The sequence below is a fragment of the Anoplopoma fimbria genome, chromosome 11 (genome assembly GCF_027596085.1).
Source record: "Anoplopoma fimbria isolate UVic2021 breed Golden Eagle Sablefish chromosome 11, Afim_UVic_2022, whole genome shotgun sequence".
Lineage (NCBI taxonomy): Eukaryota > Metazoa > Chordata > Actinopteri > Perciformes > Anoplopomatidae > Anoplopoma > Anoplopoma fimbria.
The window spans coordinates 9,574,443-9,594,615 of NC_072459.1; the positions used below are offsets into that span (position 1 = coordinate 9,574,443).

Here is a 20,173-nt window from a genome sequence, read left to right on the forward strand (position 1 = left end):
CCCTTATAAGCCCAAAGTCAGCTCACTAAGCGGGCCAGATGAATACATTTTAAATTTTATGACAAAATTGGCCTTGTTTATATGAGCTGCAGTGTAGCTAATTTAATGACACTATATGCACGGACATCTGTTCTTGGTTTTGTCTTGTGGCTGTGAACATCTCCCTTTTTATTTCGCCAGCTGCTAAAATCAGACTCCAGCAGGCTTGCTGGTTCATTTTCAAATCAACACACAAAATGGTTGTGATACATACGTAAACTGACTCCTGCTGTTGAGACATTTTTTCATGCACACTTGGCCAAATGAAGATGATTCTGATTATCCTAACTGTTTGTGGAAAATGGCACAACCAATTGGTGCATTTTACAAAGAAAAATATCATATTCATACGTTTTTTCTCCACACATTTAAAGTTTACTCTGCGCTCTCAGCTGAGTGTGCATTCATATGTCGAATCAACTGTCCCCTTTGGCAAAACGTTTTACCACAAATGTCACACGAGGAGGGCTTTTGTCCTGAAAAACGCTTCATGTGCGCTTTGAGTTTCCCACATGATCCACAACAATAGGGTCTCTCTCCTGTATGCGTCCTTTTATGAACTGTGAGGTTCTGTTTCTGAGCACATGTTTTTCCACAAATACCACACTGATACGGTCTCTCTCCTGAGTGGGTCCTCTTGTGCACAATCAGGTGCTCCTTTTTGGACAAACAACTTCCCACAGTCTTGACATTTAAATTCTTTAATCCCTGTGTGTATTTTTGAATGTAACTGTAGACCACTGGGGCTTTAATGTGCTTGATAAAGGGCCGAGTGTACTGGAAACCCTTTCCACATATAGGACAAGTACTGCGCTCCTTTTGACTTTTAGCAGAAGAATCTCCATCAGGCAGCGCTGCAGGCCCCTTCTGCTTCCTAATGTCATTTTCTCTTCGTAAAATCTTCCCTCTTCGTCTCTTCATCTCCACCCGTGGTCCTTTGCTCTGCACCCACTCCTCATCACTGCCATCGCTCTCACTCTGAGCTACAGAGCAGTCTGAAGAAACTGGCTGCGACTCATAAAACCCTCCCGTCTCCGATTTCCTCCTCCTCTTTTATCTTGGACATTTTGAAGATTGTCTGGACCAAGCAGTGGTTCCCATCATTGTTTCCCGTACCGGTTTGAAAAGATAAATACACTGTTGTAATGTAATATGACAGGATATTAAACTTTATTGTCCCCCCCATGTGGAAATTTGGTTTCACCATAGGATGCCATCTCACAGAAGAATAAACAATAATACAAACATGAAATGTGGGAAAAAAACAGTTCCAGAGATGTTGCTCAACACCCTGATGGTCTAAGCGATACTGGTTTTTACTGGAATCATCTAACCATTTTAGTAAGTGCTATAATATTTCAGCAGTCTAACACATATCAACCCAAACCTAAAAGGGATTCATGAACATATTCAGATTGTGTTGTTTTTTTCTGACAACAATAAAGGAGCTCTTTCAATTGTTCCTCATAAAAAAATCTAATTTACCATTATTTGTGATTTGTAATTGAGCTCCGAGATGGTTTGCCTGTTAAATGTACCTGTTTTCACCCATTGGATGCCTTTTCATGAGTTTGCATGTGCACCTTCAGATTAGGTGCAAACCTGTATCTCATGCCACAAACACGGCAGCCATACGGCCTCTCTCCCGTATGCGTGGTCCTATGTCTAGTCATCTGTCCGCTTTGGCTAAAACGTTTACCGCAAATATCACATGGGTACGGTTTTTCTCCTGAGTGGTATCTCATGTGAGTTTTGAGATGACTGCTAGTGTTAAAAAGTTTGCCACACAGGCCACATTGATAGGGTTTCTCCCCTGAATGACTTCTTTTGTGAATTGTAAGGTTCTGGCTCTGACTGAATGCTTTTCCACAAATATCACAGTGATAGGGTTTCTCCCCAGAATGGGTCCTCACATGCACAATCAGATGCTCTCTTCGGTAAAATGTCTTGCCGCATTCTTGACACACAAACTCTTTCTTGCCTGTGTGTATTCTTTCATGTAGCCGGAGACAGCGGATATTGGCGAAAGTCTTGCCGCAAATGTCACAAAAATAGGTTTTGTTGTGACAACCTTCCACGTGAGTTATCAGCTCATTTGACGAGAGGCATGTCACCCCGCAAACAGTGCAATCCAAATTGTTTTCATGTGTTTTTATGTGCTTCATCAAAGAGCCGATGTACTGGAATCCCTTGCCACAAAAATGGCAAAAACTGCGACCCTTTTCACTTTTATCTGAGCTTTTGTCAGTGGGTGATGTTCCCTTTTCCTTCTCATTACTGCTGCCGCTTTGCCCTTGAGATGTCGTTCCTTTCCTTCTCGTTGTTTTGGTCTGTCCTCCTTTGCTGTTCACCAACTCCTCCTCATCGTTCTCACTCTGAGCAGCAGACCCGTCTGAAGAAACTGGCGGCATATCATGCGATACTTGTGTCTCCGGCTGATCTTGCTCGCTTTTCACAATTTCAGGAGAGGGAATAAACATCTCCTGTGTTTGACCGTCGTCCCCAAGTTCCTCCTGCTCTTCTTTTATCTCCGACATCAAGAGGTCTGCCCGAACCAAGCAGTGGTTCCAGTTAGTATTGTCTGGGCCTGCTCTGGTTTGAGAGGCACCCAGACTGGAACTAGACTCTTCTGGTGTTGAGGGTGCTGGGTTCTCCTGCAGCAGAGGAGCATCACATTCATCTCCATGTTTCACTGAGCTGCTGGTCAGTGCAGCTGCAGAAAAGAGGACAGGAGCAAATCATGAGGTTTGGTAGCAAGCCAGCCGGGTACCCAAACTGACTTTAACGCGCGCGCGGGGTACACGTGATCCTAGGTCACAGGTCCTACTCGCAACATAAAAATATATTCACGCAAGTTTATTGAAGAAGCTAGGCCTTCACGTAAGTAACATTAATTGAAAAAGGCATTGGTCCAGTTGGATTAGGGTTCGAAAATTTACTACCTCGTCAGATGACGTTTACTACTTTTTACTAATTTTTACTGGCTTTAATTTGGCCTAATTTAATTTACTACCTTTTAAAAACCCGCGGCAGCCATGAAATGTCAGCCTGTTATGTTTCCATTTCATGCAAGACATTTTCTGCAAGAAACACACAATATGAAAAACTCCATGAAGTTACAACACTCTGAAGCCAGCATTGACAACACGTTAGACCAGAGTCTCAGACCTGATTGATTTTGCAGGAAGTCTCGCCGGTGCCGCAGACTTTCCTCCTCCTCCTCCTCCTCCTCCTCCTCCTTAGACCGACCAACTTCTGCCTCGTAGACGGCTAAGGTGATGGTTTTCTGCACCTCTCCGAGGATCTCCTCCGCCGCCGTGTACAGCCGCTGATGGACGAACGACCTCAGCTGAAACATTGCGGCGTCCATGTCTCCGCAGAGAAGCGCGGCACTGAACCATGAACGGTGTTTAGCCGGAGGGCGAGGCGGCAAAGTCGGCTAACCGAGGTCAGCCCCGTAAGCCTGTGTGGGCCACTTTATGACTTCCGGTTTTTTTTTTTATCCCTTCAGAATAAAAGCGTCAACCAAGTCCTATCAGTCACAACAACATAAGGACACTGAAGGATTGATATTTCTTGCAGAATCAGTAATCTTTTTTTAAATCACTTCTTAATTCTCATTTTTACAGAATGGCTTTTATGTGATGTCGTCGTTTTAATGTTTCGTTTTATTTGGTTCTACTATTTTATCTTATATTCGTTTACTATTTTATGTTTATCTATTTCAATTTTATTTATTTTGTTCGCTTATTTGATTGTCACTTGTTATTTCATTTGATTTCTTAGTTTAGTTTTATCCTAACGATTGTTTTTAATGTTTCATCTATTGCACTGTTTTGCTGCCTTGTCTGTCGAAGCACTTTGTAAACCTTGTTTTTAAAAGGTGCTATATAAATAAAGTTATTATTATTATTATTATTATTATTATTATTATTATTATTATTATTATATATCAGAAATAACATAATAAAAACATTAACTAAATGGACCCTAACTAAATATGAACTGAACTAAAATTGGGACTATATTGTAATTCTAAATACATAAATTAATAACATGGTAATATGACATAAACAACTTTTTTTTGTAACTTTAGATCTAAATGTTAAGTTCAAGCTGTTGAGGCTCTTTGTGAGGGAAGGATCTGGCAGACATCAAGAGTCATGCTCATCTCAACAGCATTGGGGTTTATATGAGCAATACAATAGAAAAAAACGAAACTACATTCAACTAAATAATTAGAAACTGTTAAATTACTACTTTAAATGGATAACTGTTGCAAACATGAATTGTGAAATGGATTACGACAAGTACAGGTAGTTTACGTTTTTCAACTGTATTTCATATCATATGTATTTTCTTTTTGTATTCGTTATAGTATTGTGATTTTTTTAAAAAATATTATATAGGTGGAGGCTTCAAATAAGCCCAGTGGGCTTTCTGCCTCTTCCTGCACTGTAATATCATTTATCAATGTTATGTTTATTACATTTTTCAATTGTGCAAATAAACTAATCTAAACTAAAAACTAAACTGAGCGATAACGTAATTATTTCATTCCTAACATTATTTTCTAATGTATACAATTATCAAAGCATTGTGCATTAAACATCCATGATAAGGTGGCACAGTGCAGCTCTTTAGTTTTATTTTGAAGGCCGGACTTAACCCGGATTTCTCATTGTTGTCAGTCGGAAAGTTTCAGCTGATCCAGAATCAGATAACTTCTCACTGCGTCGCAGAGGGACCGGGACAAACGCCGCACGCACGGCAGAGGGATGGCGTTTTGTAGTTTTTTCGGCGGAGAGGTGTTTAAAGACCACTTTAAACCAGGTACATGCATTACTTCAACTTCTTGCACTTTATTCAAAATGTCTGCATAACTTCAGCTCTTTGCAGACTGTTTAGCTGAAGTAGAGCTAACCGTGGCTACTGTTAGCCATCTATTCATTGTAATGATAATAATAATTTGTTTGGACTCAATATCGACTCCTATGCATGTAGGCTGTAGATACCAATAATACGGTGTAGAAAGGGGGTGGACACAGATCACACTGTCACATGAAACTCGACACATTCATGGGCATGGAAATGATCTTCATGAAAAAAAAAAAGTGATGTTTTGTAACCCATGCTCAGGTTACACAACAACTATGTTACAAAACCGGTTGTTTTTTTATAACAAATCAAAGAAGAAGCTGACTTCTTTCTAAAAAAACACACCCTTAACTTAAAAAGTACATATGATTACAACCAAAACATTCAAAATGTTGAATATGATTATAACATATACTTTAAAATACAATAGTAACAAAACATGACCACCACTGTCCATCATCAAAGGATACCAACAAATGACCTCTAGTTGGTACTAACTTGATGTAAGTTCTGATGTAGGGCCATCCGAAATAAAATGACCTTTTTAAATAGTTCTCTCCTCATATTGCACTAAAATCATCATCTCCCATCCTTTACTCCTCAGGGGTTTACGTATGCTCCAAGTGTGATCACCAGCTGTTTACCAGCCGCTCCAAGTACGAACACTCGTCCCCCTGGCCGGCCTTCACAGAGACCATCCATGAAGACAGTGTGTCCAAACACAAGGAGAGACCTGGGGCATATAAGGTACAATCAAAAGAAAATAGATTTCCTTAATTTATTAAAGAGAATGCTCAATGTAAGTGTACTATATACATTTCTAAACCAGCCGACACACATTTACATACTTGTTTACTTAGTACAAATAACTACTGTAAGTTACTAGCTGTTGATAAACAGGGTACAACGCTAAAAGACTAATGATTGTTAAATGCATCTACTGCTGACTGTATCTTAATGTATAAAATCCTGATTCTGTCTGATGTGTTGTTCCAGGTGCGATGTGGGAAGTGTGAAAATGGACTAGGCCATGAGTTTGTGAATGACGGGCCGACCAAAGGCGCGTCTCGCTTCTGAATATTCAGCAGCTCACTGAAGTTCGTCCCTAAAGGTACAATAGTCCGATTATATCACAACACCAGGTTTCAACTACTGTTGCTGCCCTATTGCACTGCCTTTGTGTTGTGTAGGCCCTAGGAATGCACATTCACCAAGTTTAAAGCAGACACCATGTATAGCTAGACCAATAAATGAAGTTGGCCAGTATACAGTGGGTACGGAAAGTATTCAGACCCCTTTAAATTTTTCACTCTTTGTTTCATTGCAGCCATTTGCTAAAATCGAAAAAGTTCATTTTTTTTCGCATTAATGTACACTCAGCAACCCATCTTGACAGAAAAAAACAGAAATGTAGAAATTTTTGCAAATTTATTAAAAAAGAAAAACTGAAATATCACATGGTCATAAGTATTCAGACCCTTTGCTCAGTATTGAGTAGAAGCACCCTTTTGAGCTAGTACAGCCATGAGTCTTCTTGGGAATGATGCAACAAGTTTCTCACACCTGGATTTGGGGATCCTCTGCCATTCTTCCTTGCAGATCCTCTCCAGTTCTGTCAGGTTGGATGGTGAACGTTGGTGGACAGCCATTTTCAGGTCTCTCCAGAGATGCTCAATTGGGTTTAGGTCAGGGCTCTGGCTGGGCCAGTCAAGAATGGTCACAGACTTGTTCCGAAGCCACTCCTTTGTTATTTTAGCTGTGTGCTTCGGGTCATTGTCTTGTTGGAAGGTGAACCTTCGGCCCAGTCTGAGGTCCTGAGCACTCTGGAGGAGGTTTTCTTCCAGGATATCTCTGTACTTGGCCGCATTCATCTTTCCTTCAATTGCAACCAGTCGTCCTGTCCCTGCAGCTGAAAAACACCCCCATAGCATGATGCTGCCACCACCATGTTTCACTGTTGGGATTGTATTGGGCAGGTGATGAGCAGTGCCTGGTTTTCTCCACACATACCGCTTAGAATTAACGCCAAAAAGTTCAATCTTGGTCTCATCAGACCAGAGAATCTTATTTCTCATAGTTTGGGAGTCCTCCATGTGTTTTTTGGCAAACTCTATGCGGGCTTTCATATGTCTTGCACTGAGGAGAGGCTTCCGTCGGGCCACTCTGCCATAAAGCCCCGACTGGTGGAGAGCTGCAGTGATAGTTGACTTTGTGGAACTTTCTCCCATCTCCCTACTGCATCTCTGGAGCTCAGCCACAGTGATCTTTGGGTTCTTCTTTACCTCTCTCACCAAGGCTCTTCTCCCACGATTCCTCAGTTTGGCTGGACAGCCAGGTCTAGGAAGAGTTCTGGTCATCCCATACTTCTTCCATTTAAGGATTATGGAGGCCACTGTGCTCTTAGGAACCTTGAGTGCTGCAGAAATTCTTTTGTAACCTTGGCCAGATCTGTGCCTTGCCACTTGAAATGATGAAGGCACTTGCAAATGACAAGGTAGTACAAAATGTAAACCATACTTTGGTGTTTCATTTTTTACCTCTTTACTTAAGATTTCATTAAACGTTTTTTTTTTTCTTTTTACAAAAAGTACCAAAACACTGGCAACAAGGAAGATCTTGGGTAGATAATAATGAGAATAAATATGAAACAAAATTTAAATCATACCCCCTAAACTAAAAAGAAATCTGGTTTTGAATTGAAATCAAACACTTTTACAAAGCTTGTTTACAAGACGTTGTTTAACGCTCAATGCCCACAAATATGGATTGAAGCAGTTATGCCAGTTGTACATATTGTAAATGACAACATCTATCTTTGTTCCGTAAATTTGACCGATTTGTCGGCTGACAAGTAGCAAGAAAGTGTGGTATGAAATCTTACTGCGGTTACTGCTGATAACGTCAGCAGCACCCTCAGGTTCCCCTGAGGTTAACCCTGTCAGCTCTGTCAGCACGGCTGCTGATGCTCTCACTGTTTATGCCGTTAGCTGCCAGCTCAGTTGTCACCAGGTTGAGATCTCTGCGGAGGCAATCCCTCTGGTCTAAACAATAATAAATATAATAATGTAATAATTATTTAGCGGTTGTTTGGTGTCTGCCTAATTAAGATCGAGTTGAGCTCAGATGCACTGGCTGTAATGTACAACCAGTTAAATGGTTCTGTTCTCTCGTCTCTCCATAGATAAGGTGATGGCCAGTAAGGTGAGCTGTTGGAGAGAAGTGCTGCTGGGCTTGTAGAAGTTTCTCTGTGCTGCTGAAGGTGTGGACGGCGGATGAAGAGTTCTGGGATAAAGCCCGATCTGGGAGCTCCAGGGCCCTGATGTATGATGGCCACACTGGACAGCAAGAACAGAAGACTGGTCTTAACACCTGTTTTATTAAATAATCATCACCATCTCAGGAAAACCTCACTGATTACACAATCACAAGTTTTAGATTCTATTTATAATGACTGAGAATGTCTCATTGGGAGACTAGCTTTCTTATGATTGTATAAGTTTTTTAATAATAAGAGATGAAACACATCTGTTTATTTACCTTCAACAACTGATATGCAAATAAAATAAATATATTTGAAATTAAATGAATACAATATTCTCTCTCTTTTTCTAGTGTCGGAGTAGTGTTAGTCAGTAATGAGACAAGTAGGACAGATGAAGAAACTTTTTCTGGACTAAACTAGGTCTCAGGTTTAACCATGTTGCCTTAAAACTGAGTACTGTTCTTTTCTGATCACTCTGATCACCTGTTTTTTTTACCCATGTAATATAAGATATTGTTATGTGTATTATTTTCAAGTACATCAACACTGACTTCAGTGATGTAAATACTGCCATCGAGTGGACGTAATGAAAACATCATGAGATCTTACACAAGGAAAACACAGCTGCTGAAACTTGAGATCTTGACTTGCTGGTTTGTTCCAGCTAGAGCCATGTGACTCTTTGTAAACACACGTTGCAAACCACAGAGAACTCACGTTTGTTTTGAAGACTCAGAGACATTTGAAATGGATGAAATGTCATATTGCTCTTTCTCTGGTGGAGAAGAATTTAAAAATCACTTCCAGCCTGGTAAGTAAAGAAGCATGAAGTCCCACTGTTGTGGAAATAAAAGTCCTTTCATTGATACCTTTTCTCTTCCTCTCAGGTATATATGTGTGCTCTGAATGTGGGCACGAGTTATTTTCCAGCATGTCAAAGTTTGAGCACTCTTCTCCTTGGCCTGCCTTCTCTGAGACGATCCACAAGGACAGTGTCTCCAAACACCCGGAGGCATGGGGACCGCTGAAGGTAGATTACCTCTGAAAAGTAGCACTGCTGGATGTTTGTTATATTAAACTCGGAATAAATTGGATTCACTACAACACTGTACCTGTTAGTAATCATGTGACCTTTAGGTTAAGATCACTGAATCAAACTTTCTGTGTTTAAATATCCCAGGTTTGTTGTGGGAAGTGCGACAATGGATTGGGCCACGAGTTCTTGTACGACGGACCAAGAGAAGGACTATCACGCTTCTGAATATTCAGCAGCTCACTCACGTTCATCCCTAAAGGTGAGTCTACGTTTCACACATACAGTACACTGCACACTTATCACGCACCTTTAACCCATTTTTTGTTATGGCTGTTACTGCAGAAAAGGTTGATGTACAGAAAGGTGAGCTGTGAAAGCGAAGGAAGATTTCTGCTGCTGAAGGTGAGGACAGTGGATGAAGTGCTTCGGGACAAAGCCTGATGGAGCTCCGGAGCTCTGATGGACGGTGACCTCACTGGGCAGCAAGAACAGACTGGTCTCAACCACTTTTTTTTTTTAAAACCAGGAGCACAGAGACAAACACAAAAAAACTGCAACAGGGATCCTAAATCAACCACATTAAGCTGTGCTGTACAAAGAGACTAATATTTATCGTACCTCCCTGAAAAGAAGGTTAAGGTTCAGTTGCGAGTTAAAGTCTTACTGGGTAAGTCACAGTGTTTGCACGCTTCACTGCACCACTCTGGATCAGTGCAAATATGTTGAACATACTGTGCTTCAAAGCCCTCTGCAAAAGTGTAACTGCATGCTCCAACCAGTTGATGGTGCTATGTGACCTAAAAACACATCTTAAATGAACCCTAACTCATCAAAGTATTACTTTGTGGACGTATTGCTCTCTTGGGAGTTAATGAAGAAGACTTTTCCACTATGAGAGCTCCATATATTTAGAACACAGAAAGGCACATTCCTTATGGCAACAACAATAGTGCTATTTTTATGATGCTCTCAATTCACTTGAAATATTTCCCCTTTTTATATAAATGTACTCAAGTAATTTGAGAGAACTCCTAAATCCAGCCTGAAAAAAAGAAATGTGTCACATGTAACAATGCTTTTACTCTATTACAAAAAGGTCTAGATTGTTAATGGAATTTTGTTGACATTCTTGCTTAAATCCACTGATTAAGAGTACAGTAAAAATCTCAACATCATGTTTTCACTGCGGTGCTGTTTTGTCCACTTGCCAGCTTCTCCGTCACGTCAGGAAGTAAATCCTGGATTTATGCGGATAACTTTACTTGGTTAAATTTGTTCACGCGTTCCAGAGTGCTGTGTGTTTATCTACTCAGCAAAGTTTTACAGATAACTCAGTAAAAACCCGCTTCTTGGCTTGTGGAGTGGTGGAATTATAAACAAAGTGAGGATGTGGGGCTGCGTTCAACAGCTCGTGTGCTGTTTGAATGTCTGGAACGGAGCAGGTGTGGATCTGCCTGATTCAAAGGCTGGAAGATCAGAGGGGGAGATGAAAGCTGCAGTGTCAGGCCGAGGATTAAGACAGGAAGTGCAAACATTCATAGATTGTAATGATGTGGAGTAGTAGAGCATTTAAAGCAAAGACTGTTTTGTCCATTAGATCAAAAACTTTTGAATTCACTTCAGTGTTGAGCAGCTGTTGCAGAAGTAATGTTTCAAATTTCATTTTGCCTGAAGGGATGATGAAGTAATACCTGCACAAGGAGCGTACGACTGACTAGACGTCTTTGTCGTGGATTCTCAGTTGTAACGCCACACACAGCTGGCACGCAGACTGACCCGTCCTCGGGGGTGACGTCTGGGAGAGGGGTGGGGGGGGGTGAAGGACTGTGAAGGACTGTGGGAGCGACAAACTCAACAACAGACAGAGAACCACCACACAGAGATAAACCAGATGTGAGAATGAGAGATGAAGAGGAAGAGGAAATTGCCAAAATCACAGGACTGTAATTAGAATTTGCTATCTCTGAGAACACCCTATTCTGGCTGGCATCTGAGCACAGCTGTATGGCCAAGAGGAAGCAAACAGGAAGGAGGAAGTGGTAATCCTCTGATACAATCACGAGACAGACCCGAATCGTAACCACGCTTTTCCTTCCACTGACCTCTACGTCTCATCCTGCCCGAAAGTAAATCCTTAATTACATTAAACCGCTACTACTCCAAAGCCTTCCCCAGTCCCACAGGCCAAGCCTCAGGGTACAACTTAAACATATGTGTGTCTGTGTGTGTGTGCCACTGACTCATTCGCATTGACATCTTGTTTTAATTACAACGTGTATGAGGCCGGTTGTTTAGATGTGGATGTTTACTGGCACTGCACCTGCTTCTGTTTTGAGCCGCAGAGAAAAGTGTCTCATTCTGTGTCCACACGCCATGACATTATATCCAGTTTCATCAAGGTAGTATTCCCTAAAAAACATCTGTCAACCAGTGGCTCTGATTCACTCACTACAGAAGCTGTGATCGCATTGTGGGAGGAATTAAGCTCCAAAATGCGTGACTGTAACAGAAATAAAGAGAGCTTCTTTCATCAGTGAGTAATGTGAGTTACCCCGCTATAATATGATGTCTCCATCCATACATGGTGGGGCTGCCCTCCACATGTTATAGACCACATGTGTTGGCCAAACATCTGCCTCCTCCTCTGTAATGATTAAATGGATAAACAAAGCTCAGGCTGGAATGTGATATCTGGATCGAAGGAAAGTTCTGTGAACTTGAGACACTCTAAGTAAGACATTGTTGTAATTCTGTCTGGACAACATGTGTTCGAAAAAGATGGAGCTTATGAAATACAAAATGAGAATGAGATTTGCTCGTTCTCTCTTAAAGACCAAGCATTGGACCGCAACATGAAATGTGTAGTTTACTGAGCATATAAACAGATTTTATGCAGTGTGGGTATATGAAATGTGCCTCATGGCAGCCTGTGTTGGTTATAAACACTGTAAATGTGGAATGAGGAGTAATAAAAATCCAATTACACTGAGGAAGAAACAATGAAAAACCACAATTTTCTGTTCAGTCCAACAAAATGTCAACAGTTTAAGCATGGGAGGGACTGCACAGCGAAGCCAAAAAGCGCCCTGTGAAATCCCGAGTATGAGGGCACCCAGTGAAAAAAAATAAACAATGAGAAATTTCAAAGATAATCTTCAATGGCTTCTGCTGCTTTATTGTCACCTTTATCATATGATCACATTCCTGCTTCTGAACGCGTCAAGCTTCAATAACACAGAGGGGTTTTTGAACATGTGTATTTGCAAACATAACCCACTATCTGCACTGTGATCTACTTAAGAGATAGACCCAGAGACAGCAGCACAGGTTGGTCTGAAAGCTTCAAAGGAATACTTCAGGTGTGTGGCACTGGTATTGTTCACACGGATCAGGGAGAAGGGGTCCTTATCCTCTGGGATGCTGGACCGACTGAGGAATAAGAGAGAGGGTTTGAAAACAGGAGAAGAAGACAGGTTGACTGTGTGCCCACATGTCAACATTGGGACTATGGGTTTGAGAGGCCTCACAGGTGGGCAAACATGTGGACAAGCTGGGTGCATACTGTCAAAAAACTGTTCTCTTCTACTTTGTATTTCCTGTCTTAGTTTCTGAGGCTGAGTCTGGTAAGAAATGATCAAATGGAGCCTCAGATAAAAGTGTGCCAGAAGCAAGGAAACTTTTATCAAACGCCCCGTCTTCAGAGTATGGAAATATCAGGACGGTTTTCATATTTTGGCTAAGTGATTTTAAAAGGAGGCTCGGCTCACAGATAGTCTGAGTGCTGATGGACTGTGGAAAACGCTGTAATTGTGTGTCCAGAAATGTCAGAGGCCTTTGACGTCTGGAGAGGTTTATGGCACGCTAAAGAGACTTCAGAGACTGAAGACTACTAAGTAGAAGAAAGTAATTACCTCAGTCTTTCCCTGAGTACAGTGCCACAGAACGTCTTCCCTCCACCCACCCATGCACCCACCCACCCTGCTAACCCCAGCTCCCTGCAATTTGTGGCTGCTCATCCTCTGTCATCTTGGTTAGTAATCCCAGTGTGTTCCATAGGAGACAACTACAAGCACATTTGTTCATGCTCTTTCCCCCCCCCTTCTATGTGTGTTTGCGATGCATATATACATGTCTGTATGATATTTTGTGAACTCCCCAGAGGCCCCAGAGTTGGGTGGTCTTAATAGTTAAAATTGCTGCTTTGGTCATGCTGATTGTTAACTTCTGTGCAGAAAATGTTCAGAGGTGCCTCAGCTCTTTATTCTCCTCAGTGATTATAACCCAATCAGGAACCTATAATCATACCTAAAATCATGAGACAGTTACGGAGGTGTTCCAACTCACGTTTTTCTTTGCAGATGTTGTGAAAGATCGACAGGAAGACATTTGCATTTTTTTAACAAACACCGTCAAGTAGTGATAGTCAAAAAAGATACGGTTATAAGGGAAGATAATCTGCCAGAGCAGGCCTCTGTTTGTGCTTTTGTGAATCTTGTGTGTGTTTTTGTGCATGCGATGCATAAAACAATAGTTTAACATTTTGGGAAATGCACTTGTTCACTTTCTGTTGGAGGATTAGATAAGAATATTGATTCCAGTGTTATGTCTGCCCGTTAAATATGAAGCCACAACCAGCAGCAGGTTAGCTTAGCTTAGCATTAAGACTGGAAACAGGGGGAAACAGCTAGCATGGCTTTGCCTATGCTAAACTCCTGCAGCGTATCTACCAAAAATGTCATTCTATTCCTTTAAAACACATCTAGCCTAGTATTTAAACCAAAGAACAATAATTACCGGATTTAAATTATACATTTAATGTGTGTGTGTGTGTGTGCGTGTTTGTTTGTGTGAACACATCTGGATCCCCCTCGTTGTTTGAACGAGGGGAATTCCACATACCTCTCCAGCTTTATGCCCCTCAGCACCTATTGTGCAACACACACACACACACACACACACACACACACACACACACACACACACACACACACACACACACACACACACACACACACACACACACACACACACACACACACACACTGAGTTGACTCCTTAAAGTAGTCAACATTAGAGCCAATTGTCTTTCTACAGTTAGAATTTATCACCCACTTTTATATATCAAAAATAATCCTCGAAAGCATGATTAATATATCTTCAGCATCAACATTTGGCACAGATAATCTCTAATGCTCCACATTTGCACTTTATTCTTTTGCTTTTGTGCCAGAAAAGTAAATACCGTCTAATCTCACCTGTCAGTCACTCTGCAGTAATTGTTTCTCTCAATCCCTCAGCCTCTTTCTATTGGCTCGTCAGTGTCCCGGATTTGTGCGGAGAACACCATGTTTCCAAACAGTGAAGGCAGAGAGTGTACTTTGTGTAATCTCCTCCATATCTCAGGAAGTGAGTGATCGCTTTGTCGAGACAGAATCCAAATTAATTTTTGAATGTATTTTGGGGAAGTCCACAGAAAAGCCTTACTTCTATCATTTGGACCAGCAGCTCTGTTGTGTCCCTTAAAAACACAGACCTCAAAACCCAAAGTGAGACCAGATGAGAGCTAGAGGAAGGAGAGGAAGACTTGTGTTTGAGTGTGTGTGACATGTGTGTGTTGGTAAAGGGGTGAAAAAAAAGAAGAGGTCAAAGACTCAGAATACATTCCCACAGGAATGAGGCTCATAAACAACCCGATGTGAGTATTAGCTCCACGACTAAGTGAGGGTGTGGTGGTGGTTGTTGTACTTTAAGAAAGAAGACAGATATCCAGCTTTACCATGACCACAAATCTAAATTATGAATATTTGCCAATTTGTAAAAGGAAGTCTTGATGAACTGTTTGCACCATAAGTTAAATACCTAGTTCAATGTTTTGTGTTATTTACTTCTTACTTCTCAGACAGATGAAAAGTGCGATACTACTCTCATTTGTGTACAGTAAGTAAGCTTCTGGTTTACAACTTGTTAGCGTAGCATGGCATAGAGACTGGAAACAAGCTGAAATTTTCCTAACCAATATATAAAACAATCCAAAAAAAACCTCCAAAGCTCACTATCTAACACTTAATGTCCTGTTTGTTTAATATGTAGAAAAAATTAACAAAGTTTAAAAGTAACAAATCACCGTTTTAAAACCCCAAAAAAGGCTGTCACATAATCCCCTGCATATCCCCTGCTTATTTGTACAAACGTCATATAACGTGTTAATTAGTGTTGTTAGTCAGTTGTTAGTTTTCGGCAAGAAAACAAATTGGAAATCATCAGTGTTAGAGATTACCTCCAATCAAGCCAGTTCCTCTTACTGTATTTGGTTTAAATGGAGCTTTGGACGACAATAAAAAGCACATAATACAATATTTGTCCAAGCAATGTGACCATTTCACACAGGCGTATGTTTGAACCAAACTTAAATGATTCAATCTGAAAAACATCAAACTCTAAATTGAAATATCCAATTTTAAAGGTCATTTGTCTCCCACCAGGCGTGTTTTTTTCCTGGTGGGTCACATATTTGCTCCACTTCTGTCCCCTTCGGCCAAAACAACCGTCAGCAACCTCGCTATTAGTTTGCCTGTTTGAGTCGCACATGATTTTGCATTCCTGTGAAATGCAGACTGGCCCCAAAGGGTAGAAGCCCGTCTCCTGTTTCTGCAGCATGAAACTGTTGGACACACACACACACACACACACACACACACACACACACACACACACACACACACACACACACACACACACACACACACACACACACACACACACACACACACACACACTCATATGCACACCTGCAGGATCTCACAGGACAGGTGATACTATTTTAGCTGACCTGACTCAACAGTGAGGTAATGGACAGAGCAGTATTTTTTATTTTTTTTCTTAGAATGACAGCCCTCTTTTCTCACAGTCAATGTGACAAGTTGGAATTCGAAAAAAACATGGGAAACTCCAGAGAGTGGAGAAACAAACTGCTGTGGTTTTACACCAGTAATTACAGTCAGTTAACACCCATCTGATGGATGTTATTTATTTACAGAGATCGTCCAGGTTTGACTTGTTTACATAAATGAACACATTGCTCCCAGATAACTAATGAGACAGTCACCCAGTTGCCCGTTCACACGCATCTTTAGCCCGTCTGATTGTTTTGAATGAGTTGAGTGAGTGTGAAAATTAACGAGCACTTCCATTTGGGTGGCGGTTCTGGCCCAGTAACAGTAGCGCAGTGTTCGATCCAACCGGCCATGTCAGTGGAGTGCAAAGATGGAAAGAAAGTTGTTTTTCACACACAGGGCGGAAATAGATGGTGACAGTGACACATAAAAGGCAGGGCTGTGGTCTGGAGCTGACGTCATGGCAATCAACGTTCAAGACGACGAGGCCTTTCAATGAAGGAAAGCCACACGGAGCAGCCCACAAGCATTTCGGTAAGTAACAGTCTGGGATTGGGTACCACAAGTGGTACGCAGACTGGAACAATAGGCCTCCACAGGCACATGCATAACACCCCGAAGGAATAAAAGTCTCTGCACGCATATTGACAGACTTCACATATACATTCAGACACACACTGCAGCTCAAAATGTTTCACCTCCACAGCTCTGTCAGATTTGCAGCCACATGTCTCAGTGAATCCCCTGAAGTGAGCTGGGAGGCATGAAACTGTACACTCAACTAATCACGGTTGTCTCTTTTTTAACCTCCTTCTCGCTCCGTTTATCTCTTCGCTCACACTCATCTTCTGTCATGAAGACACAAGCACGCGCAAGTTCCCCTCACCTCCCTCCTCTCCTTGTGCCTCCACCCTTCCCCACACACCCACTATCACTTAGGAGCCAACCACGATCCCACTTTTTTACCGCAGAGCTGCGGATTAGGAGAGAAAGGCATTTCCCAAATGGTCTGCGGCTTGTGCAATGACATGATTGTCATTTAGTTTAATTCTCTTTAGATCCTCACTCTCTCGATTCCACTGCTGCAATTAAGCAAAGAGAAGGTAAATAACAGTTTTAAAAAAAACATGACACTCCTGCTCAGACTTGCTCCCCGGAAAGGCATTTTAGTTTTTATTGCCAAGTTGAAAGACACATTGAAAATTGTTTTGTTGCAGCTGGTTTTTAGCGGTTGAGGAGGGCTTGCATGCGTTTTTGTTTATTTGATAAACATCTGTGGGCTCGTATGTCTATACGTGTATATCATTTACCTCCTGGCTTTGGGTGCTGCCCAAATCCAACCCTAATGAAGTTGGAATGAATCTTAGAAAACTTCTCCTCCGCTATAAATTACTCCCATGTTGAACTCGAGGCGTTATGCGGGGTCTAACACTGTTTAATGCTTTCAAGGCCGCTGAGGCTGTTGCGTAAGCTCCAAACATCCCTCCGCTCAGATCTTTAGTACATTCATCCTTTCAGTGATGTCTCTATAAAGCTGCAGGGCAAGTCTGAGAGACTGTAAGTTCTCCTGGGGGCAAAAAAGATCAACGCACCTGTGTGAAGGTGGTGGGACGCGAGGGATGAAGGGTGGGAGGAGAAGAGGAATATGTGGATGGAGAGATCAGAGTGTTTTTTTTTTTGTTCAGTCCTCCGTCTCGTCGTCCATACATCATTATAACTGACTTTGCTTAGGTTTGCAGATGAAAGTTTGTGAAGGCTCCAGGAGAAGGGTGGGGCATCACAGCCGCTTTGTTGTTGGCTTTTGTATTCAGTGAGCCGCCCTACCTGAGGGCTCGGCCGCTGAGCATCTAACATATAGCAGAGGGTGTGTGCGACACCCTTTATTTCTTCAAAGGAGCTGCACTTCAGTCACCAACGTGAGCATTAAGCTGGATTGTTTTGGGGGATGATAACCACATCCCTGCATAGAACAGTAGATCCAACATTGGGAATGTCCTCTGATATAGCCAAAGTAGCCAACATCCTCAATCTGTTCTTCATTAAATCTCATTCCAGACACAATGAAAGGTTCCATTTGTGGGGAAACTACAGCCATACCTCTGCACCGCTAAATGAGTATCTCCTGGGCGTTGGTTTCAAAGATCTGTCATAAGGGCTTTAAGGAGACTTGCCGGGTATCTTGTGGCTATCGCAAATGGCCGACAGCTTCTTCCTCATACTGGGAATTACTAAATTAGAGTGGAACAATCTGCGTCTGCTGAGAAGGATTTGTAATTTGCTCTAATGGCTGACACGTGTACACACCATCAGCGGGCCTCTGGCTATGGAAATCTGTATTAGTGGTACACACAGGGATGCAGCAGCACACACCTGAAGGCATCATTGTTGGAGATGTAGTCTGGACTACACACACGCATGCATGCATGAATGCCTTCACATGCATGCAAGCACATATCAATGTACACAAAGATGAAGAGAGGTACGCACACAAACACATCGACAGATACATACAGGCACAGTTCACAACTTGCATGTCGTATTTGTTTCCTCAACACTGCTGCTGCCTGTTTGTTTCTTTAATCTCACTGTTTATATTTCTCAGTCCAAACCTGTCAGTTTAAATCCAACTAGAGCAATTAGCGTGATAGGAAAGCAAATAAAATGTCTGATGAAAGCGAAGCCTGGATCCTGACCTCATTCCGACTGAATCTGCCTCTAGCCAGCAGACAGTCATTTCCAAAGCTGTGAATTCCTCAGTGCCAGGCTGGCCTCACTTTGGATAGATTTACAATGGCTGTTTGTGCTTCAAAACATATCATTATTCTATATTTGCCTGGGTCATGTCAGAATCCGCAGAGACCTTTGTTTGAGCACTTGCTTTTTTTTTTTTTTTTTTTAAACTGGTTTTACATCTATGAAGACCAAAATTGCAAACACAGGCATTGTAATGCTTAACTTTGAAGAGTTCATATATTCCTTAAAGGTCGGGTTCAGGGGGACTTATTGGAACAAATTAAAATATTCTGAATAATGTTCTCATTAGTGTGCAATCACCTGAAACTAAGAATTGTTGTGTTTTCTAGAATGCGCCCTTCATATTTGCATATGGAGCGGGTCCTCTATTTAAAAGTTTGGTAACAGTAACTTCCTGGAGCCTTTGCAAAGAAACTGCCCAGCACATAACATTTATTTATTTTAAATTTTACACTTAGACACAAAGTGTTAATAAGTGAGCTTTAGAGATGCTGGTAAGAGGATTTTGTTTTGGAAAGAGCCAAGCGAGCTTTTTCCAGTCTTTATGCTATAAGCTTAGTTAGCCGGCTGCTTCATATTCACTAAACAGTCATCAATGTTGAATATTTCCTTCAAGTTTTTTTAAACAAGTTTTTTTTTCTCTCTCTGAGGATATAAATCAAGAGAGCTGAATAGAGATAGAAAACTTTAAAATCCTAAATGAGCAAATACAGTAAGTTTGCCAAACTAATTTACTATCTCTGTCTGAAACACTGTGCCCCAGGGCTGAGTGTGTGTCTGTGTGTGTGTGTTTTTGTGTGCGTGTGTGTGTGTGTGTGTGTGTGTGTGTGTGTGTGTGTGTGTGTGTGTGTGTGTGTGTGTGTGTGTGTGTGTGTGTGTGTGCACCTTTTTCTCAGACAGATTATCTACCTCAGTTCCCCTCTACCTCTCCCTGCTCTCTTTCCATCCCCTCATCCATTCAAACAGCCGCTTGGTGTGTTAGTCAGGTTCAAAGTCTGAACTCCATCTCAGGTTCAACCTCTATCTCTTTGCCAGAAGAAACCCTATACCTGCTCCGGCTTCACAGAGTCGAGGGAACATCCCGGTGCTGATCTTTCCTGTGCAGCCCCTAAGGTGCCACACTCAGCCTCAGATACTGTATTTATGGGACAGATCACTCGCAGGGGCCCCCTCCTCGCTTCAGGTCTATTGTTTTGGACGTTTATGTCAGGGAGACGTGTCACCATGTCGGCTATGTGTTGGTTCAGTGTTGAGTCTCAGGCTGCAGGGAGAGCACAAGAGGTTTTCGGATAGACATCCTCTGGGCTTCTC

General features: G+C 41.8%; 2 protein-coding genes and 1 pseudogene across 3 annotated transcripts; 2 read left to right on the top strand and 1 right to left on the bottom strand.

Annotated features, from left to right (window-relative positions):
• Nucleotides 1-1,202: 1,202 nt before the first annotated feature.
• On the bottom strand, nucleotides 1,203-3,481 carry LOC129098600 (zinc finger protein with KRAB and SCAN domains 8-like). 2 transcript variants are annotated; one of them, XM_054607654.1, is made up of 2 exons: nucleotides 3,208-3,481; nucleotides 1,203-2,752 (listed from the first exon to the last, which is right to left on the bottom strand). In XM_054607654.1, the coding sequence occupies exons 1-2, from the start codon at nucleotides 3,407-3,409 to the stop codon at nucleotides 1,584-1,586; spliced, it is 1,371 nt and encodes a 456-aa protein (XP_054463629.1). In that variant the 5' UTR covers nucleotides 3,410-3,481; the 3' UTR covers nucleotides 1,203-1,583. The 2 variants fall into 2 exon arrangements, with proteins under 2 accessions (XP_054463629.1, XP_054463630.1); XM_054607655.1 differs by having other exon boundaries at nucleotides 2,576-2,693.
• A 1,272-nt stretch (nucleotides 3,482-4,753) lies between these two features.
• LOC129098614 (methionine-R-sulfoxide reductase B1-A-like) lies at nucleotides 4,754-6,158 on the top strand. The gene is made up of 3 exons (XM_054607670.1): nucleotides 4,754-4,872; nucleotides 5,522-5,664; nucleotides 5,914-6,158. Exons 1-3 carry the CDS (start codon nucleotides 4,818-4,820, stop codon nucleotides 6,112-6,114), a joined length of 399 nt encoding a protein of 132 aa, XP_054463645.1. The 5' UTR covers nucleotides 4,754-4,817; the 3' UTR covers nucleotides 6,115-6,158.
• A 2,777-nt stretch (nucleotides 6,159-8,935) lies between these two features.
• Nucleotides 8,936-9,713, top strand: LOC129098615 (methionine-R-sulfoxide reductase B1-A-like; annotated as a pseudogene).
• Nucleotides 9,714-20,173: the final 10,460 nt, after the last annotated feature.

What these genes read in the sequence shown, in the direction of transcription:
- LOC129098600 (XM_054607654.1), bottom strand. Translation starts at nt 3,409, where the DNA reads ATGGACGCCGCAATGTTTCAGCTGAGGTCGTTCGTCCATCAGCGGCTG. An exon ending in CTTCCTGCAAAATCAATCAG is followed by an intron (nt 2,753 to 3,207) that starts GTCTGAGACTCT and finishes TCTTTTCTGCAG; the next exon opens with CTGCACTGACCAGCAGCTCA.